Here is a 24,096-nt window from a genome sequence, read left to right as displayed (position 1 = left end):
GTGGATCCAATCGTCTGTGCTCTGATGAGGTTTTCTCTCTCTTGAAGAAATGGAACATTGCAAGGAATAAAATATGAAATTCATTTGCGAGAAGTTGGAAGAGTTTAGTTATTATAAAGTACTTTTGAAAACTATCAGCTTAGTTTCCTCATAACGTGTGTTTGCGCCCGAGAATCGCATTTGCGGGTAAGTTTCACAGACGCGAACTGTTTCTAGACGATTAAATCGCGGCGAGATTCTTGAATGCAAAATCACGTCGATTCTTGAAGCGCGATCGGGATAAGTAAATTTTAAAGGGAAATGATGACGCGTAATACAAACTCAAAAGGCTTTTATAGCGATGGGACTCCATATCGCTTTATTTATTTTTCTGTATTTTTCACTCTTTCACTCCTTATTCTCACACGTTTTTACTCTTCTCTCAACAAATTTTCAACCCTTTAACGTCTATGTCGATTAGGTTACATTTTTATTTCCTACTATTAAGAAATTTCAATATTCTCGCCTTTGATACGCACTTGACTTTAAATAAAAAATTATACTTAATACAATTACCCGAGTCAAATATCACAGAAAAAACGCTGGGTAAATTTTGTTGCGGGTAATTTTCACCAATGCTAATTCACATAGACGGTGGCGCCCTCAACTAGGATAAAATTTGTTGCAGGTAATTTTTATACCGATTTTGGGGTAAAAATTCTACTTTTTTTTCGTGTGAAGTTTTGATTCTCTCAAACTGACGATTTTAGAGAATCTTGGAGAATCAAAAGAGAATCTTATTTAATGGAGTTTTGATTCTCTAACGGTGTAGATATTTCCATTACTGCACCTTAGGAGAATCAAAAAAAGAATCTTTTTGATTCTCTGCCTATTATAACGTTGATGAGAAGTACAAATAAATTTCAAGTAGAGAATGTAGAGAGAGTCAAACAGAGAACCAAAAGAGAAAAAACATCAATTTTTTCCAACAAGTTTGCGGCAAATTTGCAGCAGATTTGTGGCAAATAGAAAAAATGTCGTTGGGTGGCAAGTTTGCAACAGGTTTTCGGAGAATGTTGGAAATTTGTTGATTCACAAAAGTTGTGTATTTTGATATAGTATAAATTATTTTGCAGCCCTATCTAGTATAGAAAACTTTTGCTCATAAGTTTTAACTTTAGCTTTGCGACGCAAACTTGAAACCTGACATTTTCCTATTTGACACTTGCTGCAAACTTTTTTCAAAATATTGTTCTATCTGGGTTGTTTTCTAAAGCCAGTAAAATTGCCTTTACAAGTATTTTTTAATACATTGGAAAGTTCATTAACCACAGTGAAATATCATGTGATTTACACTTGAAAACACTGAAAGGAAAATAAACGACTCGTTAGCATACAAGTCAACACTTTAAGGCTTGGTCGGCCATCTTGGAACGCAATCACAAGTTTCATTCCCTGCACATGCGCATATATATATATATGTGTGAGTGTTAACAAAAGGGACCTTGCTAAAGTCCCTTTTCTCGCAGAGCGTCACATATATATGAGATATTCTAGCGATATTCTATGGATACTCCTGGGACGTGAAGATTTTCTTTTCGTACGATATTCACGGAATATCTCATGCTGTGAGGGATGACGGGGCGTAATTTAAAAATGAAATAACCTTGCTCTTTACAGTGAATCTCGGGGGTAAGTCGAGAAGAATCGCGTTTCTAATCCTTGATATACATAGTGATATGGAATTTCCTCTGCACATATTTGCATAAGCAAAGTAACGCTCGCTCCCTGGAATTACACTTGATTCTCTGCGGAAGGCTCTGCAAGTCCTCCCAGAGTTTAAAGGCCAATTCATAGTCGGAATTCTTTTTTCTTCTCCTTGAGCTTTCCAAGCGTTGAACCGTCGTGTTAAAATTTTTTTAAAATACCGTCTCAAACAAGCTTATCTTTTTTCCGCGCTCACATGAAAAAAAAGTAGAATTTTTACCCCAAAATCGGTATAAAAATTACCTGCAACATTAATTTTTTTTCTTAATTTATAACAAAAATTTTAAGGAAATTTTTACTCTTAGTATTAATTATTATTTTTAATTAATTATTTATTTATATTATTACATACGTTTTTAATTTATTATTGAATATCGACCGAGTGATTCTTACTAAAATCATGTTTATAGTTATAAATTAGATAAAGGAAAACAAAGACCGTGGTTCCAACATCATAAATAGAAATGGAAAGAAATGTTTCAATACAATAAAATAAAAAACTAAATAAATTCAAATACTACAATAAATAGGTTTTTCTTGATTTATTATCGCGTTTTGAAGTAGGTTCTCTTTCTTAGACGTTATTACGTCGGGTTAAAAACTGACCTTCTCCACTGACTGTTGTATTTCCTAAGTAGTAATGTCACACAGCGAAATGAGAAACAACATTTTTGAAACACTTTATATATAAATCAATTCCTAAGCAATATACAACGTAATACTCAAGAGGTTAAAATATACTCGATGTAATAAAATGTTAACATCCATCATGACGTCTAAAAACGATAAATGCGGAAAAAAGGTTAGTTTATGTGACCTTAAACAGATCATTAAAGCTTTCGTCTCACGGTTATGAATTATATGCGCCGAAAACTGAGAAATAGATGTTCATTTGTTGAGAAACTTTCTCTTTCCAAAAAAACAGAGAAAAAGAAAAGTAAAAGAAAAAAAATTTACTGAATATTTAATGAGAAAAAATTAAAAAGTCTCTTCTTGAAAGTTTAAAATTATACTCTCACATATAGGGCAGAGTGGGGCAAAGAGCCACACATTGACGGTTTTTGCTCTTTAGTGATCGAAAGAATGGACCGATTTTATTTTATAATACCAAGATATGGGACGCATGAATAAGCTCCAAACCAAATTTTTTTAGAATTATGATTTGACAGAATCTTTTTTTTAGAATATTAATTTTGCAGAAGATTTATTTGTTCGAATATTAATGTTTTAGAAAATACAAATGGTCGAAAATCAATTTGACAAAATTTTTATTTAGACGAAATTTAATTTGTCAGACATTTAATTTGATTTACTTGAACCAAATAATTTTTATTTGAATTAAATAAATTGTTCAGAAAAGTTTTTAATTAAATACAGAAGAAGTTTTTTTTTCTTTTCGTTTCGACGCCAAGAATTCAATGTCTTCCATAATACCTTATGAATTCATGCAGGGAGTATAAGTGAAGAATTACGTTTTCATAATAATTTACTGGAGATTATAATATCCGAAATTAACTTAATTTATAATTGATTCATTTTTATAGAGTTATTTTAAAAGTTTCGGAAAGAAAATTGAAAATTCTATAAAACAACATATACTAATTATGTTTTTCGAAACATAATACTAGAAATATAAAACTCATTCTGCAACAAAAGCGTTGATCTCGCAGTACTGAAATTTTAACGATGCTATAATTAAAAGTATTCATATAATGAAATACATTTCTCGAATCAAAACAAACTTTATCTTCCGTGATGAAAGTAAATTTTATTACTTTACCAATTTCCCTTTAAAGCTTGAATTTGAAAATTATGACCGATTCCATGCTTTATAACATTCATTTAAACGTATAGCTTTTACAATCATTTCCACTGAATTATACTTAAATATTTAATATGGATTTAATTTAATTTATGATTCTTTGATTATGTTACGACACATTTGTCACTTCCTACTATTGCTCGCTCGATTAAAAGTTATTCCTCTTTCTTTTATTGTACTAGGTATAATATTGAAAATCATATTTTGGAATTTTTTTGAAAATTTATTCTGTACTGAATATATATCAAGAAACGGTAACTAATCGGTTGATAGTGCAGTTTCCTGTCTTAGCAACAATCGCCTAGATAGGAATCTTCTATATTAATTTTGACTCGATTAATTGCGAAGAAAATTATTTTTTCGATTAAGCGGTTACCGATTGTTAATATTCAGTCACAGTGATGATGATGAAATAGGAAGAAATTTTGTTCCGGAGAAAACACCATTGAAAATAGAAATTATGAGAAAACAATATACGATCTTGTGTAAATAAGCCACTTTTCGACAAAAGCCACGTGTCAGTTAATTGGCACTTACTCTATGTACAACCCCATGGTTGTGTAATTCGTATATAGTTGAAAAGGGTGTTTCTAGAGAGAACTACTTTACAGTTCGGTGACTGCTTATTTAACTTACAAAACTCGAAACCGCAACTTCCGAAGTTTCAGTGAGTCTTTAATTACAGAATCCTTCAAATTAACATCGTGGCAATTTGTACAAACAACACTGCAAAAAGAAGTATCTTATTTAAAGATGTTTTGGCCGCCTTTTTAAGATGTTTTTTATAACTTGCTTCTAAGTTATCTAAAACAACTTAAAATGCATTAGTTTCTTAAGATATAAGATGGATAGGAAGATATTTCTTTTTGCAGTTAATGAAAATACATTAAAACATAATAAAAATTTTACAAGAAAAAAACCAATTTAGAACATTTTCCCTTATAAAATATTCAGTCAAAAATTCTTCAACGAATGACACAATATTTATCTTATTTTTAAAAATAAGTTTATTAAGTTTTTCTACAATATTTTTATATTTGGTATAAATCGTTCTCTGTATACACCTGAATAATATAGTTTCATTATTTTTTTATTATAGGAAATTCATACAGTTTTTGTCATATATAATATATATTTAATGTTGAGAAACATTATTTAATAATGATGCAATAAATAAAAAAATATTGTAAACTGTTATTGTATCAATGCCATTTTATTTGAATTAGTAAAATTGTAGTCTAATGTTGATTTTATTTAAAATTTTTAGTTTACTTAAAAAGAAATGGGTATATGTATTTTTATGTCTGTATGTAATCAATTGGGAATGGCGGCGGTCGTGACAACACGCAAAACAAATACAATGTCTGACAGACGTACATAACTTTTTTGTTGACATAACGATCGAGACACGTGTATTTTTATTAATAAAATCGTTATAAAAAGTAAATACTTACTCAAACGGTTAAGAAATATATATTTGACAAATGAGGTAATTTTTAATTTATCGTTTTCTTAATTTAATACATGGCGTATTCTAAGAAATATGAAAATTAAATTTATATAATTGTCCGAAAAATGAATTTTCACTCTCTTGGCGAGTCAGATGAAAAAAATACGTTGATGAGGAATTCAGTACCTATTAGTTTTTCAAAATTGAAAATGACGGATATACTTTGACAGAAGATCTGTTTAAAAATTAATCGGATTCGCTGATTAAGAATTATCGTTACAGTTGGTCCTACTTTAAACGTACCTGTAAAAATAATATTTAAAAGATATTATTTATTGTTTACTAATTTCATAATACTAATTTCTCATCTTTTCTCCATCAAATAGAATTAGACTACGCCCAGAATTAATGTATGCATGTGGCGGATTAAATTAGAATATTCTTAAATCTATAACGTTACACACACGTGTTTGAATTTCAATATCCCGCGTGAAAAACGAACTATGGGAAAAAGCTATCAAAAGCTGGCAAAAGATGGGAGAAGATTTTCGCCATTGTTTTTAAGTTTTATCCCATACTTCAAAGAATTGCAAAAAGCTCACAAACCATTGCTTATGAGCCTTTCCCATACTTTTTTTTTAATATCATATAACATTGCTAAAATCTTGCCAAAGTATTGCAAAAATATGGGAATAAAATAAAGTCAATTTTTTCTAACTTACTTCTTATTTTTCTCATTTTTTTTCTGAAAATCATTGCAAAACAATGGGAAAAAGATTAAGAAAGAAAAAATTTATTTTTCTCATTTTTTCATCTTTAAAAATTAGATTTTTAAAGTATTGCTAAAACCTGGCAAAAATATACGAACAAAATTAATCAATTTTTCTCGTTATTTTAGCTTTAAAAATCTGATTTTTGAAGTATTGCAAAAATATGGGAATAAGATTTTGAAAGAAAAAATCAATTTTCCTCTATTTTTCAACTTTGAAAATTTGATTTTTAAAGTATTGCAAAAATATGGGAAAAAGATTTTGAAAGAAAAAATCAATTTTCCTCTATTTTTCAACTTTAATAATTTAATTTTTAAAGTATTGCAAAAATATGGGAAAAAGATTTTGAAAGGAAAAATCAATTTTCCTCTATTTTTCAACTTTAATAATTTAATTTTTAAAGTATTGCAAAAATATGGGAAAAATATTTTGAAAGGAAAAATCAATTTTCCTCTAATTTTCAATTTTAAAAATTTGATTTTTAAAGTATTGCAAAAATATGGGAAAAAGATTTTGAAAGGAAAAATCAATTTTCCCATATTTTTGCAATACTTTAAAACTCAAATTTTTAAAATTGAAAAATAGAGGAAAATACTTTAAAAATCAAATTTTTAAAATTGAAAATTAGAGGAAAATACTTTAAAAATCAAATTTTTAAAATTGAAAATTAGAGGAAAATACTTTAAAAATCAAATTTTTAAAATTGTAAATTAGAGGAAAATTGATTTTTTCTTTCCAATCTTTTTCCCATATTTTTGCAATACTTTAAAAATCAAATTTTTAAAGTTGAAAATTAGAGGAAATTTATTTTTTCTTTCAAAATCTTTTTCCCATATTTTTGCAATACTTTAAAAATCAAAATTTTAAAGCTGAAAAATCGAGAAAGATTGATTTTTTCCGTCCAATCTTTTTCCAATGATTTCGCAATACTTTAAAAAACAAAGTTTTAAAGTTTAAAAAATAAGGAAAATTGATTTTTTCACTACCAATCTTTTTCCCATATTTTTGCAATACTTTAAAAATCAAATTTTCAAAGTTGAAAAATAGAGGAAAATTGATTTTTTCTTTCAAAATCTTATTCCCATATTTTTGCAATACTTCAAAAATCAGATTTTTAAAGCTAAAATAACGAGAAAAATTGATTAATTTTGTTCGTATATTTTTGCCAGGTTTTAGCAATACTTTAAAAATCTAATTTTTAAAGATGAAAAAATAAGAAAAATAAATTTTTTCTTTCTTAATCTTTTTCCCATTGTTTTGCAATGATTTTCAGAAAAAAAATGAGAAAAATAAGAAGTAAGTTAGAAAAAATTGACTTTATTTTATTCCCATATTTTTGCAATACTTTGGCAAGATTTTAGCAATGTTATATGATATTAAAAAAAAAGTATGGGAAAGGCTCATAAGCAATGGTTTGTGAGCTTTTTGCAATTCTTTGAAGTATGGGATAAAACTTAAAAACAATGGCGAAAATCTTCTCCCATCTTTTGCCAGCTTTTGATAGCTTTTTCCCATAGTTCGTTTTTCACGCGGGATAGTACACATATATATATATATATATATATATATATATATATATATATATATATATATATAAACGCAATTTAGCCTTAATTGTTAAATGTTCAAAATTACTTAAGAACATAAGCCTGACTTATTATCTTCGTATTGAAAAATGAAGTTCATTCTATTTCTCACTTTTGCTGCAACATTTATAACTGTTTCTGTCTGCACCAACGGTGAGCATATATTTTTTTTGTTAACCGAGTTAAATTCTACTAAAATTGATACACATATTTTGAAAAAACGTATACTCATTCTGTAAACCTAAATATTTTAAAATAATTCTGTGTTGTAATGCATTCACTAACAATAAAGTCAAATTTTTTAAATTTATCTATTTATTGCACTTCTAGAATCACTTGAAGTGCTTGATGTCACTGATTTATCGGTGAACCTAAAATTAAATAAATCTAGAAGTAACAATCAATGGTACCTAATTGGGGCAGAGGACACAAATAATGGCAATAAGCTTGCAAGGAGTCGTATGAAATGCGATAGAAATGCAAGTACCTCAGAATCACAAGTTTGTAGAATCTCGAGACTCACTTCAGGACGTACCTACAAATTTGTTGTTTATAGTTATAGTTTAGAAGATGAGTCATGGATACGTGAAAACATCGAAAGCCGACAAGTCACAATTGATAATCCATTAGGTATAAATCACTCTTGACAATGTTGAACGCATTATATTACCCCCACGAAACTTGGAAGAATTTTGAACTTTCTAAATTATCAAATTTCTATTTAGAAAAATTCCATAAAGTAGAAACTTCATACTGAACCGAATTTGCTAATCCAACAAGAATTTCTATTTAATACAAAACTCTTATTAAGACAAATTTTCATTTAAGATCATTTTCATTCAACTCAATTCTAATTTAAATAATTTTTAAATTCTAGTTGGAATAACTGAAATTGTTTTTCGGTGTAAATATAAATTTTGTTTAATAAAAATTCTTAGATGTGAAAATTCCTCTAATTTATATAAAATTGTGCTAAGTTGAAATTCCAGAATCTGGAGTTTTGGTCTAAATGTATATACATAAAAAATTGAATTTTTAGAGAAACCTAATTCACCCAGAGGACCACTTGTAGTGTCAAATGTCACGGATTCAATGGCCGCTCTCAAGTGGCAAAAACCTGAGAACAGTACCAATTTCGTGTCATATCAAATCTGCGCGGTTAGGGGAGAGCGGGGCAAAGACGCTAATGTAACGTTTATTTGTAAATATTTTCGTTATTACACCATCAATTTACGTGATTTTTTTTCTAATTAATTTCAAACTAATTAACAACAAATTTTAATATTAATTCTTTAATTTATTATAAGCATGATTATTTAATTTAATTATTTTCAAGAAGATGCAAAAAAACGGCTTTGCCCCTTATGGCGGGGCAGCGACGTTTTTGCTTATATTTTTAAAAGGAAGAAAATTGTAGCCGTTAAAACTGTACGAACTTGCAGTAAATGGCCGAATATCTTTGAAACATAAGTATTTAGTACATTTTTTTAAAAGAATTTGAGATATTTTATAAAAAATAATCATTACTTGTATTTTTAACCTCACATTTTGAATTAGATTCTCCACTGTTTCATTAAAATATCTACTTTACCATCTATTCAAATTGAAAAACAATTGAAATAACCGCGCGAAAATATAATGAAATAAAAAATAGAGTTACATTAGCGGCTTTGCCTCGCTTTTCCCTACGTCCTTACGGACATGTAAAAAAGAGTCAGTATTAAACTAACCCCTTTACCCCTCATCTAGTGAGAAGACTATTGGAAAGACAAATCTCCCCCTATTCATTCCAATCTTGGATATTTTTTAACGCTCGAAAATCACTCCAATTTGGCAATTGTTCTTTATTTATTATTCCCAATTTCACAAGTCCCAAATTTAAAATGTTTCTACCCGCGTTTACATCACGATTCCATGAGATTTTACATGATGCACAATAAGCTGTTCTGTTTCTGAAAATGTCCATGTTTTCGTTGCAAGTGCTGCAAAGTTTTGTGGTTCGATGTTCATCGATAAAAACAATTCGTAAATTTGGATATTTAGATTGCTTTTCGATTAATCTCCTCACAACTTTTCTTAACGGCATCCGCACGTGGCCACGCATCCATGGTGATATTTCAGGTGATCCAATCACCAACAGTTGTTTCCTCTTTACATCGCCAACCATGTAATTTGCTAAGAGATCTGTTTCACGTTGTACTGACATGTACTTGTCCCATTTCAAAGCCGCTATTTTTCGTTTTTCAAAATAAGGTTGGTTTCGTTTTAGCGCTGTCAATAAATATTCTGTTGATATTAAAATTTGTTGAGGATCTTTGTGATTTACTTTGTCACGATATTTTTCACTTACTTGCAAATCGTGATAATATTTTTTATAATTTTTTGTCTCATTATAAAGAATGCTTTGTCTCTTATTCTCCTGAGTTTGCCATCTGTAAGATTTTGTAGAAATTTTTATATGTTTATCTATACATTTAATATCGAAATTATCATTCATTTTTCTTTCTACTCCAGCAAATCCAAATTTCAAACCTGGGTCAAGACCCTTGAACACTTCATATTTTGTTAAATCTCGCGATTCTTGTTGCTGTAAAGGAGAAAAATTTGTTATATTTTTTGGTTTAACAAGATTATAAATTACAGACACAGCCACACCATCCGTCATGATTGTTTTGGAAAATTTCAATTTGTCTTTGTTGACTTGTATTTTAGATATGTCAAACATGTTGTTCCATCTTTCATCATTTTCATTAATTTTCTCCGGACGTCGTTGATTTTTAATGTCTTGATGTCGTTTGTTCTCCAATTGTATTTCCTTTTTGATTGGAGTCAATTTTTTTGTAATTTCTTTTATTTGATTTTTTATGTTTGACAATTCTTCTGAATTTTTTGGATTATTTGCTTTTTCCAAATATTGAAAATTTCTTTCCAAACCAATTTTTTCAGCATGCAGCAACTTTGATTTTTCTTTTAATGGCGAAATAATGTCTTTGTGCATGAGTTCTTGTGCTGTAATTTCATTGACGGTAAACTTTTCCGGTGCTTTTTTAGTACATGTATAATCTGGTGCTACTTTTTTCAATTCAGTTTCCAACAGTTTTAACGCCGTATTCGTGTACGTAATGTACTTTAGACCAGGACTCATGATTGGTACAAGAATAAAACTTTTGATTCCTTCACGTGCAAAATAATCTTGTAAACGATGAAAAAATATAAAAAATTTGTGACATTCCTTTCTTCTTTTAAGATCTCGAAAATCCAAATTTTCCAAATTCAAGGCCTTCAGAGTTTCATTATCACATTCATTGTATTTGAGAAGATTGTCAAGTTTTGTTTTAATGATTTTCCTATGATTCAATTCTTCCTCCTCTTCATTGTCCTGCACTTTTTTTGTGGCCTCTTTAGAATTAATAATTTTACTTTTTTTTGTCGATGGCTTCGATGATTTATTCTTACGTGATGGTTTTTCCCAGTTTTTGTTGTTTTTTTTTAATGTTAAACGTTCTCGATATTTTTTACCTCTATTTTTGCCTTTTGGAGGTAAATCATAAACAATTTGTCTTTGTATTATATCGCGATTTTGTTTTAATTTTTTAACGTTTCTAAAAATTAATTTTTCCACATGCGGCTCATAGGGATGCAACCTTTCTAATTCAGCACGTCTTGCTCTTCTTTCTTCTCGATACAGTTGTTTTATTTTTTTCTTTTTTTTTGCCCACTTCTCCCTTTTTTTCTTGTTACGTAATCTACGAATTAATTTTTTTTCACGGTAAACTCTTGTTCGCTCCTGTTGGCGTTCTGTAGTTTCCTTTTTATTCAATTTCATTGTAGATTTGTTTTTTTTAAATAATTCATGTTTGAAGAACGTAGCAAGTCGACTCCTGGCATGATAATGAAGATTTGTCAAGTAATTGACATTTAATTGAATTGCCATTTCCTGTATTTGAGAAGAGAGATTTGTGCAATTAAATAATTCAAATTTGCCACCCATGAACTCACTAAACTGAGGAATAAATTCATTTTTCAATTTATTATGCATTTCTTTTTTTGCATCAGTTCTTGGTTCTGTAGAATTTTCTTTAAACAACGGAAATATTGAATTATAATCGGGACCTTGTTCGGACCAGATTTTACGTAAATAATCATTTGTGGGATGACGAAGTGCAAAGTTTATAAAAATTGTAACCAATATAGTCATTCTCGATAGCACTTTCACTTGATTAATGACCAAATCCCGAAGTTCTGGACAGCAACAAAAAGAATCAGAAAAACCAGTCTTTATCGTAAATTTTGTTTGAAGTTTTAAATCTTCATCATCATCATCATCATCATCATCATCATCGTCGTTGTCGTCTACTGCTGTTGTTGATGATTTATCGACTTTTTGAGGTGTTTCTTTTTTGTTTTTCAATGATTGTTTTTTGGGAGTCTTTTTACGGGTATTCTGTATTTTATCAGTAGTTTTCTTCATTGACTTCTTTGTGACCATTGATATAAATGAAACTGCATCTTGTACATCAGCTTGTTTACTTGTTGACGGTTGTGGTTCGTTGGCATAATTTTTTTGTGTCGATAACGATTTTGGTAATTCAAATTTCTCTGTTGGCGTGTTTTTTTCATTTTCAGCTTCGTTTGTTGTTTTTTCGCTTCTTTTATCACTGCCTAAATTTAATTTAAATCGCTTCCTTGGAATTGGACAGCGTTGAAATTCATTTTCTTCACCCAAATCGCCAGATTCACTTGATTCAATATTTAAAAGATTTAAATTTTTTTGCCACGACAAAGTTCTATCGTCATTGTTGATGTTTGATATAAAAGGCTGAGAATTGTCATTAATTGACATTACAGTATTTTCGTCGTTAAGAAAAGGTTGCTCAGGTTGTCGATGATCAGCGGAGATGTCTTCTTGAAGAGATTGATCTTGACGGTAAACAAAATTGAAACTTGGCAATGCATTTGGCTCTTGATTTAAATGTGCGTCTTGTTGAAGAGGAAACAACTGTTGATGATTCGTGGGTATTATTTCTTGAGATTGATCTTGACGGTAAACAAAATTAACACTTGTAGATGCACTTTGTTCTTGATTTAAATGTTCTTCATCACGCGGAGGAAACAACTGTCGACGTACTCGATTCACATTACAATTCTGACCATTGTCAGATTGTTGACAACGACGCGGAAATAAGGGAGTAAATCTACTGTACACTGTACGAATACGATTACTATCAACACTATTTGAATTATGATTACTGCCCGAATTATTATCACTACGCCTTGGCAACAATGGAACAAATTGTCGCGAAACATTGCGTCTATTAATCGCATTTATTTGTTCAACGCGACGTTGTGCATTTTCAATATCTGCACGTGATGGAGGAGATTTGTTTGTTTCTTTTTTCTTATCACTCATTACAATAATAAATGTTAAACAATTAACTAAAATCTATCTTAAAACTATATACATGTACAATAACACGGTTTATCAAAAAAAGTTTCTATAATGACATTCGATAATGTTTTTTGCACGACACACGCAGAATCTTGTCCAATGCAGCAAAGCAAAGTTTCCTTACAACATTCAGCAAAAGCATTGTTGACAACAAATTCAATTAAAACTCCAATAATGATCCAAGTTGATAGACTCGTAACACAACAAGACCTGAGTAAAAAAATAATAATATAATATTTAATAAATTAATAATTTTAATATTTCTTAATATTTAAATATAAAAAAAATTAAAATGGCAATAAGTAATAAGTGAGGGTCAGATAGCAAAAGTGGAGTAAAATTTGAGTGCGAACAAAAGTGTGATATAAAAAAATTGCGAGCAAAAATGGGTTTTTATAGTAATTTCAGGTTTAAAATATTTATTTAAATAATAATTTTAAAAGAAAATGTTCCCATCATTAGACTTGACGGAATTTTTGTAGTGTCAAATTAAAAACTATTGTTACCCCCTAACGTTACAAAATTCACAAAATAAGTGAATTTAAATTTTATGTAAAATTTAATTTAACTTTAGAGGTTAGTGTTGCAAAAATACATTTTTAAACAAAACATATATATTGTTAGAAAAAACATTTTTTATTTATAACTTGATATGAAATTTCAATTGAGAATTATAATTGATAATAATATATTCACATATATTATATGCATATTCAATTTGTGAACTTTTTTATTTATAACACCTATTTTAATAAATATTAATTGATAAAATCTATTTAATAATTAATTTTTGTCATTTTTTCAATTGGTCAATTTTCTTCTATTTTTTTGCACTTTAGTTGTTCAAGAAATTATATTTTTTTAATTAATGCAAAAAACAATATTTTTTCACCTTTCAAAATCTGATAGATTATTTTTAAATAGTCAAATTTTCGAAAAACTAAAACATTTTTTTAAAAAAAGACAAATTTGACAAATTTTTCATTTTTTTTTCTTTTTTTCAAGTTTTTTTTTTTTTATTTTATCAAAAAATCAGTAAAACTATTGTTTTCCTTACTAAAAACCAATATAAATCACTATATATAATTAGTTTTATGTCAAATAGAAACCTTTTTACATAAGTTTGAAGGGTGTATGGACACCCCAGTTACCCTTTAGAGGGTGAGAAAATTCAGTTTCTTTTTATAGGGTTAATAGAATCGTCTTAAAAATTTAGCTTAGAAGAATTTCTGTCAAATGACTACATTATCAAATAAAAATTAGATTCTATAGAAATTTTTTGAATAAAACTTTTGTTAAATGAGAATTTTTTTATATAGAAATTCTTTTAATTGGAAATTCTGTTTATTAAAACACTTTTAAGTGAATATTTGGATAAATAGAACTTCGACAAAAGAACAATTCTAATACATTAAAAATTTTTTTATATGGAAATTGTATTACTTGAAAATTCGATATATTAGAAAATCTGCTCTATCACAGTCCAGTTAAATAGAAATTCTACAAAATCAGAAATTTGTTAAATAGTAATTTTTTTATATTAAAATTGGGCTCATTAGAAAATCTTTTTTTTTTAATTCTACTAAATGTAAATTCGATAATTTTTAATTTGACACCAAAAAAGATCCGCCAAATCTAATGAAGGGAATATTCATGCGTCCCAAAGAATAGTCATCAATATCTCTTCTAAATAGATAAATTAATCAAAATATCTTAACCCGTTTTTGCTCGCAACCCATTTTTACTCCCATTCAAATTATAACCCACTTTTACTATCGACCTCTCAAGTAAAAATGTGAACAATATCGATTGTGTTATCCCATCTGCGGTTAGATCCGAGATATCTCGGGGTAAATAATTTTAGTGAAATCCATGCAAAATCTCAATATTTTATTAAAAATTCTTACCTCACACTAATGCCGAAAATAACAAGTGAAATGCAGGATATCCAAGAACACCGGTAAGTGACGATGCAATTGATTCTTTCAAAACGCAAAAACGGTGACTGACAATGCAACTGATTACTTCAAATCAGAACGATGATTGACGATGAAACAGAGGATTTCCAATCAAAACGGTTGCTGCAAGGTGAAAATAAAACTATAGAAATTGTTTTTTCTAGTTAAACAAACACTATTTTATAAGAATAAATAGATAAAATACTTTTAATAGGTTTACAAATATTTTTTAAATATAATAATATTTACTGATAGACACATTTTTGAGTTTTTTTTTAATATGTGACGTGATCTGAAGAAAGGGACTTTAAAAGATAAAATTATAGGTTATGTTGTGAAATTTTAAAGTGAAAATACACAAAGAAGTTCAACTTGTAATGCAAAATAATATTAATATATCTTCTTTACATTCAAAATATTCAATAAATCTGATATCAGTCTTACAAAATCAAAAATAAACTTTTAGTTCAAGTAAAACTGTCGTAAACACAACCTACAATTCATTTGCTTCTAATGTCCCTTTCTTCAGATTGTATTACATATTAAATTGGTTAAAAATTTGAAAAAAGAAAATAAAATTGTGGTAATAATATTTTTTAGTTAAACATACTCAATTTCATAAGAATAAATGCAAAAAATAATTTTTAAAAATAATTCTGTTTACCCATGGACGATTTTTTTTTTTTTATTTTTTTCCACAAAATTGACTTGAAATTTGGAAAAAGAAAATAAAATTATGGAAATAATTTTTTCCAGTTAAATAAATTCTATTTTATAAGAATAAATTAATAATAATATAATAATATTCAATAAATTAATAAATTTAATCTTTTTGAATATTTAAATATTAAAAAAATTAAAATGGCAATATGTTATAATTGAAAATAAGAATAATATCGATTGTGTAATCCCTTTACATTTATACCCGCAATATCGCGGGGAATATAATATTAGGAAAATCCAATCAAAATCCCAATATTTTTTATTAAAAATTCTTACCTCACACGAAAGCAGAAAATGACAAGTGAAATGCAGGATATCCAAGAATACCGGTAAGTGACGTTGCAATTGATTCTTTCAAAACGCAAAAATGGTAACTGACAATGCAACTGATTATTTCAAATCAGAACGATGATTGACGATGAAACAGAGGATTTCCAATCAAAACGGTTGCTGCAAGGTGAAAATAAAACTATAGAAATTGTTTTTTCTAGTTAAACAAACACTATTTTATAAAAATAAATAGATAAAATACTTTTAATAGGTTTACAAATATTTTTTAAATAGAATAATATTTATTGATAGACACATTTTTAAGTTTCTTTTTTTTGAAAATAATTGGTTAAAAATTTGGAAAAAGAAAATAAAATTGTGGTAATAATATTTTTTAGTTAAACATACTCAATTTTATAAGAATAAATGCAAAAAATAATTTTTAAAAATAATTCTGTTTACCCATGGACGATTTTTTTTTTTTTATTTTTTTCCACAAAATTGATTTGAAATTTGGAAAAAGAAAATAAAATTATGGAAATAATTTTTTTCCAGTTAAAGAAATTCTATTTTATAAGAATAAATTAATAATAATATAATAATATTCAATAAATTAATAAATTTTATCTTTTTGAATATTTAAATATTAAAAAAATTAAAATGGCAATATGTTATAATTGAAAATAAGAATAATATCGATTGTGTAATCCCTTTACATTTATACCCGCAATATCGCGGGGAATATAATATTAGGAAAATCCAATCAAAATCTCAATATTTTTTATTAAAAATTCTTACCTCACACGAAAGCAGAAAATGACAAGTGAAATGCAGAATATCCAAGAATACCGGTAAGTGACGATGCAATTGATTCTTTCAAAACGCAAAAACGGTGACTGACAATGCAACTGATTACTTCAAATCAGAACGATGATTGACGATGAAACTGAGGATTTCCAAATAAAACGTTAACTGCAAGAAGAAAATAATACTATAGAAATTGTTTTTTCTAGTTAAACAAACACTATTATATAAGAATAAATAGATAAAATACTTTTAATAGGTTTACAAATTTTTTTTAAATATAATAATATTTATTGATAGACACATTTTTAATTTTTTTTTTTTTGAAAATAATTTGTTAAAAATTTGAAAAAAGAAAATAAAATTGTGGTAATAATATTTTTTAGTTAAACATACTCTATTTTATAAGAATAAATGCAAAAAATAATTTTTAAAAATAATTCTGTTTACCCATGGACGATTTTTTTTTTTTATTTTTTTCCACAAAATTGACTTGAAATTTGGAAAAAGAAAATAAAATTATGGAAATAATTTTTTCCAGTTAAAGAAATTCTATTTTATAAGAATAAATTAATAATAATATAATAATATTCAATAAATTAATAAATTTAATCTTTTTGAATATTTAAATATTAAAAAAATTAAAATGGCAATATGTAATAATCGAAAATAAGAATAATATCGATTGTGTAATCCCTTTACATTTATACCCGACATATCGCGGGGTATATAATTTTAGGAAAATCCAATCAAAATCTCAATATTTTTTATTAAAAATTCTTACCTCACACGAAAGCAGAAAATGACAAGTGAAATGCAGAATATCCAAGAATACCGGTAAGTGACGATGCAATTGATTCTTTCAAAATGCAAAAACGGAAACTGACAATGCTACTGATTATTTCAAATCAGAACGATGATTGACGATGAAACAGAGGATTTCCAATCAAAACGGTTGCTGCAAGGTGAAAATAAAACTATAGAAATTGTTTTTTCTAGTTAAACAAACACTATTTTTTAAAAATAAATAGATAAAATACTTTTAATAGGTTTACAAATTTTTTTTAAATATAATAATATTTACTGATAGACACATTTTTGAGTTTTTTTTTAATATGTGACGTGATCTGAAGAAAGGGACTTTAAAAGATAAAATTATAGGTTATGTTGTGAAATTTTAAAGTGAAAATACACAAAGAAGTTCAACTTGTAATGCAAAATAATATTAATATATCTTCTTTACATTCAAAATATTCAATAAATCTGATATCAGTCTTACAAAATCAAAAATAAACTTTTAGTTCAAGTAAAACTATCGTAAACACAACCTACAATTCATTTGCTTCTAATGTCCCTTTCTTCAGATTGTATTACATATTAAATTGGTTAAAAATTTGAAAAAAGAAAATAAAATTGTGGTAATAATATTTTTTAGTTAAACATACTCAATTTTATAAGAATAAATGCAAAAAATAATTTTTAAAAATAATTCTGTTTACCCATGGACGATTTTTTTTTTTTATTTTTTTCCACAAAATTGACTTGAAATTTGGAAAAAGAAAATAAAATTATGGAAATAATTTTTTCCAGTTAAAGAAATTCTATTTTATAAGAATAAATTAATAATAATATAATAATATTCAATAAATTAATAAATTTAATCTTTTTGAATATTTAAATATTAAAAAAATTAAAATGGCAATATGTTATAATTGAAAATAAGAATAATATCGATTGTGTAATCCCTTTACATTTATACCCGCAATATCGCGGGGAATATAATATTAGGAAAATCCAATCAAAATCCCAATATTTTTTATTAAAAATTCTTACCTCACACGAAAGCAGAAAATGACAAGTGAAATGCAGGATATCCAAGAATACCGGTAAGTGACGATGCAATTGATTCTTTCAAAACGCAAAAACGGTATCTTCAAATCAGAACGATGATTGACGATGAAACTGAGGATTTCCAAATAAAACGTTAACTGCAAGAAGAAAATAATACTATAGAAATTGTTTTTTCTAGTTAAACAAACTCTATTTTATAAAAATAAATAGATAAAATACTTTTAATTAGTTTACAAATATTTTCTAAATATAATAATATTTATTGATAGACACATTTTTGAGTTTTGTTTTGTTTTTTGAATATGTGACGCGATCTGAAGAAAGGGACATTAGAAACTAAAATTATAGGTTATGTTGTGAAATTTTTAAGTGAAAATACACAATTTAATATATTTAAATATTAATACTATTATTAATTAATTAAGATTATTATAATATATTGTTGAAATTATATATTATATAATTAAGTATTAATGAATAGATTTAAAATAATTTTTTGAAATAAATAAATATATATATATATATATATATACATTATGTGTGTGACGTCACAAGTTGGCAATATATTTTTGATCGCGAGCAAAGTAAAATAATAGAGAAAATAGCACCGATGCTTCTAGAGTGAGAAAAAATTGCACTTCCATTTACGATGAATATATTTACTATTAACGATTATTCCATCATCCAATATATTATAAATTCGATTAATTTTGTAAATAAAATACAGAAATACCGAAATAATATCTATTTTTACAAAAATTTATCGATTAATAACGCAAAAATTATGTGAACCACATTCTACGATTGTGGGGAAAAAATGACGCCAAGCCAAGCGTGCACAAAATGGGGCGGACATAGAATCTCACACCGCAAAAATTTACTATTTTAATTCAATTTAGAACCCGATTCTTACTTATTTGAAGAGTATTTCTGAATTTCGGACGAATAAAATAACTAACAAGAACACCGAATAGATCAATGAAAAAAATTTTAAACACTCAAATGATATTAACAAAGAATTCACTTTTTTACTTACACTTCTCTCTGCGACGAGTAGAACAATGAGGAACATGAGGAAGAAATGGTTTTAGTGGAAGTTTACTGGTAGCGCCACAAGTCGACACTTCCTGTCGTATGAAACTATACCAAAATGGCGAATTTGAATTCAAAACGATCAACTTTTAATAAGTAAATTTTAGATCTGTATTAATCTATTTTTTTCTATTTCAACACATTCATATTTTTTTTTTAATGTCAACCACCTTTTTTATAAGTGAATAAAAAACAATCAGTGAATTAAAAAAACAATAAAAAAAGAAGAGGATAAATTCAATGTAATGATTAAAGGCCTAAACAGAATAGCTTCGCGAAAGCGATATATTCGTATCCTTTTCTATCTCATGCATCTCGTTCGAGAACGACTTTCGCGAAGCTATTGTGCGTTGGCCCTTATGCTTTCAGCGTCAGAAATGCATGCACATGCGCAGTGTGAAAAGTGAGAAATTTGAAATTTAAAAAATAAAATTGAAGTCTTTAAATAAAATGAAATTAAAATATTTGTTTACATTTAATGGATATTTGTATATTTTATAATAATTTCTTTTTATTTTGTAATTGTATTTTAAATTATTAATAATATTTAAAAGTATATTGCAGTTAATTTAAAAATTATTAAGTGATCCCACTTGACAAGACAAAATTCATAAAATATTTTTAATAGGTTTACAAATAATTTTTAAAAATAATCATGTTTACCAATAGACAAATTTTTTATTTCTTTTAATTTGAATTACATTGAGCTGCCTGGTCAAAAAAGGGCACAGAGCCCAATTGAATTACATTAGTTATGTCTCTTTTTTTTGCATTTAGTAATAATGAAATTTAAAAAGTCATTATTTGTTTTTTGAATTTCTATTTGATTTCAAAAATACTCACTTGCTGTCATTTCCCATATTAATAGAGAATATTCATATACGTCGGTGACGTTTTTTTGAAATTGGCCATTAAATTTGGAAAAATAAAATAAAATTGTGAGAATTGTTTTTTCTAATTAAATAAACTTTACTTTATAAGAATAAACGCAAAAAATATTTTTAATAAATTTACAAACATTTTTTAAAAATAATCATGTTTACCAATAGACAAATTTTTTATTTCTTTTAATTTGAATTACATTGATTTAAAATTTGGAAATTATGAGAAAAAATTTTTCGATTTAAACAAACAATATTCTATAAGTGACTATCATATTTTTCTGATAAAAATACTTTCAAAAAAAGAAGCAAAAGTCTATAATCGAAGTAAAAATGGTACTATAAAAAGCGGCACGTACAATCGTGACACGGAAATTGTCTCTCTCTCTCTTTCTGTTCGAAGGTTGGGCAATTATTGCGAGAGCAACAAACAAATTATTCTTTGTCTCTCATCGTGGGATGCAAATTTTTCTTCATTGAAGGAAACGTGAAATATTTTAATGATAACAAAGATGATAATGTCACATTGTGTGTCCACGCAATTGTCTAGACACTTGAATGATATTCTTGAAATTTTTGTCAAAGACTGCTTTATAATCGTTTCCATATTATTTCCGTGTCAACCACCTTTTTTATAAGTGAATATAAAACAATCAGTGAATTAAAAAAACAATAAAAAAAAAGAGGATAAATTCAATGTAATGATTAAAGGCCTAAACAGAATAGCTTCGCGAAAGCGATATATTCGTATCCTTTTCTATCTCATGCATCTCGTTCGAGAACGACTTTCGCGAAGCTATTGTGCGTTGGCCCTTATGCTTTCAGCGTCAGAAATGCATGCACATGCGCAGTGTGAAAAATGGGAAATTTGAAATTTAAAAAATAAAATTGAAGTCTGTAAATAAAATGAAATTAAAATATTTGTTTTCATTTAATGGATATTTGTATATTTTATAATAATTTCTTTTTATTTTGTAATTGTATTTTTAATTATTAATAATATTTAAAAGTACATTTTTTTATTGTTTAATTGTATTTTAAATTAATAATAATATACATTATATTGATATACATACATATATTGTTTACAAACATTTTTTAAGAATAACAATATTTACCAATAGACAAATTTTGGAGTTATTTTATTGAATAAAATATATAACATTTTTGTTGACATTTGATGCGCTTGAAGTTAGAAATCCTTCATGTCTAAAGGTAATGCAGATTTTCATTTTCAACTGTTTTTACAAAACATTTTTTAAACGGCTTTGCCCCCAATGACAAACATTTTTTATTTTTAAAATTTCATTTATATAAATAAAAAAATGAATTTAAATTTAATGCAGATCGTGTAGATAAATGATTCATTTATTCAATCGAAATATTTTTAAGACCCAAGTGCTTAAAACTATTTTTTAAATAAAAAAAACTTTAAAAAAAAAAAAAACTAAAAAAAAAACTAAAAAACTAACTTTAAAACTAAAAAAAACTTTAAACTTTTTAAACTATTTTTTTTGAATCTTCGATCAACGAAATTTTCATCTCTTCCTTGCAAAAACTATTTTTATATTATATTTCTTATTGTACTTAATATTTTCGAGTTTTTTTCTTTTCTAATTAATTGCTTTAATCATATTAATAATAAACTGTAAACAAAAATTGTATTAGATAAGAAAGAAGGAAGATATTTTGAAAAACGCCTTTGCGCGGTTACATACTACCATGATAGAGCAGTATTTGATAATTTTGACTTGATTGACGGTTCAGATTTCCCCAAATATACAGTCACTGGACTTTTACCAAATCATGCATATAGATTCCACGTTGTTGCTCTTAACAAGAGAGGACATTCTAATTATATCTCGAGCGAAGATGTAATGACTATAAATTATTAATTTTTAAAAGGAAAACTTGAAATTAATTAATAAAACATTTTTCAATCGGAATAATTATATTAAGCAAATATTTAAATACAATAAATACTTTGCATATTCTAACCTGACTTTGATTCTCTTATCAACAGTTTTTCAGATTCATAAATGTATATCTCTTTCAGAAATTATAATGCTCAAGTAAAACTTTTTGAGTATACACGAAGAAAATTAACTAAATCTACCTATATATATATTTATTTTAACCCGTGTAGAAATCACCAACGTATGCCTAAAATGATTGTTGGCCCAACATTGGTCCTACCTTGGCAGCCCCTGTTTATATATTCTAGACTGGTCCTAGAAAAATGCAGTATTTCTTTTTATTGTAAAATTAGGAAAAAGCTGCATCTTTCTAAGTGCACTACAAAAAAGTTAATAAATAACAACAGTATTTCAAGTATTTTTGGAAAATGGAATTAAAAAAATATGTGACGCTCCACGAGAAAAGAGACCTATTGCGACAAAAAATTAATTTCCAGTTTTATATGCGAATCGATAGTATTTGAGTTGCTCTTTCATATAGAAATGTGAAAAATAATATTTTTCTAATTACTTTTTTTGCAATAAAGCTTTAAACATGACCATGTCAATCGCGTTCCAGCACGGACTACGGAAACCATCCCCACCACCACTGCTACTAGTGCCTATATACTTGTTGTATCCGTGAGACGTAGGAACGATTTAGTAGTAAGGTTCGTTGGGTCTCTTACACTGAAAGAAATTTTTCGTAATTACTGCCATAATTCTTGCTGTTTCTGTCATATCGTATAACTGAATTAACATGGCACTGTTACTGCCATATAGTTTGGGTAATCCAACCAAACGAATAGTACTTCCAAAGAGCAAGATTTCTGACTCAGACTTCACATAGCTAATATAAACTAACTTACCTGCCAATTTGACAGACTGAATAACCAATTCAACCAGAAATCTCAACCATAAGTTTATGGCTGAAATTTCGATAGCATTTCTTTCCGTGTAGGTCATGCGTCTGGGGTTCGATTCCTGTAGGGTTCAAATTTTAATTCAACTCTCAGAGTTTAATTTAAAACTTACAGGATATTCCTTCTAGAAAGTTATATAGTATTAATTGTGGTTAAAATTAATTTTTTTAATGATTTATTATTTATTATTAAAACTGGTTCTAACTAGGCACCCAGATTAGGACCAGGCTAAAATCGCATCACAAAACATTGTAGGAACAAGCTAGAGTGCCAAACTTGGACCTAGTTAATAATAGGGCAACACAGAAAAAAATATGAGTCCGCAACTTTTTTTTGTGAAAATAGATAGGACTAAGGTAAATTTCAAGAATAGTTTCTCAAATAACTGATGAATTTTATATAAATCATCAACTCATAGGTTGATTTATAACTGAAAACTCTTTTCACTTTTTGAAAGTAAATAATTTCTTTACAAAAAAGACTGAGAGCAAGTGCTATACCTCTAGGTATTGAGGTTTGCCTCCCTTTCTTTACATATTAAACATCTTGAACTGGAAGAATCTCAACTGCATGAAGAAGAAGTTCTTATTTGGACATAAATACTAATTAGGAAACGCGTGTTCAGTCACTTATCAGTAAAGCCAGATTATCTTGTCAAGTAAAATTTACTCCCTTTTGTTCGCAGAAAACTAGAACAGACACGGATATGTATCCGCGAGTTGCAAAAATGTATATAAAGTCGAGAATGAATTTTGCTGACTATTCAGCGCAATTTTTTTTTGCCTTGGAATCAATTTTGCAAGGGCGAGGTTTATA

At 27.3% G+C, this 24,096-nt stretch overlaps 1 protein-coding gene and 1 long non-coding RNA gene across 3 annotated transcripts; both read right to left on the bottom strand.

Annotated features, from left to right (window-relative positions):
* Window positions 1-8,329: 8,329 nt before the first annotated feature.
* On the bottom strand, window positions 8,330-19,709 carry LOC127280607 (uncharacterized). The gene is made up of 4 exons (XM_051303729.1): window positions 19,466-19,709; window positions 18,412-18,566; window positions 14,731-14,904; window positions 8,330-13,033 (listed from the first exon to the last, which is right to left on the bottom strand). Exon 4 carries the CDS (start codon window positions 12,782-12,784, stop codon window positions 9,155-9,157), a length of 3,630 nt encoding a protein of 1,209 aa, XP_051159686.1. The 5' UTR covers window positions 12,785-13,033; window positions 14,731-14,904; window positions 18,412-18,566; window positions 19,466-19,709; the 3' UTR covers window positions 8,330-9,154.
* A 2,245-nt stretch (window positions 19,710-21,954) lies between these two features.
* LOC127280639 (uncharacterized) lies at window positions 21,955-23,842 on the bottom strand. Of its 2 annotated transcripts, XR_007842856.1 has the most exons (4): window positions 23,781-23,842; window positions 23,227-23,341; window positions 22,890-23,047; window positions 21,955-22,633 (listed from the first exon to the last, which is right to left on the bottom strand). It is a non-coding gene; the product is annotated as an uncharacterized LOC127280639 (long non-coding RNA). The 2 variants fall into 2 exon arrangements; XR_007842855.1 differs by having other exon boundaries at window positions 23,227-23,829.
* Between the last annotated feature and the right edge of the window lie 254 nt (window positions 23,843-24,096).

Source organism: Leptopilina boulardi, unplaced genomic scaffold (assembly GCF_019393585.1).
Source record: "Leptopilina boulardi isolate dan_hultmark-lab unplaced genomic scaffold, ZJU_Lbou_2.1 LbouV2_248, whole genome shotgun sequence".
Classification (NCBI taxonomy): domain Eukaryota; kingdom Metazoa; phylum Arthropoda; class Insecta; order Hymenoptera; family Figitidae; genus Leptopilina; species Leptopilina boulardi.
This window is presented reverse-complemented; position numbering and strand designations above follow the sequence as displayed.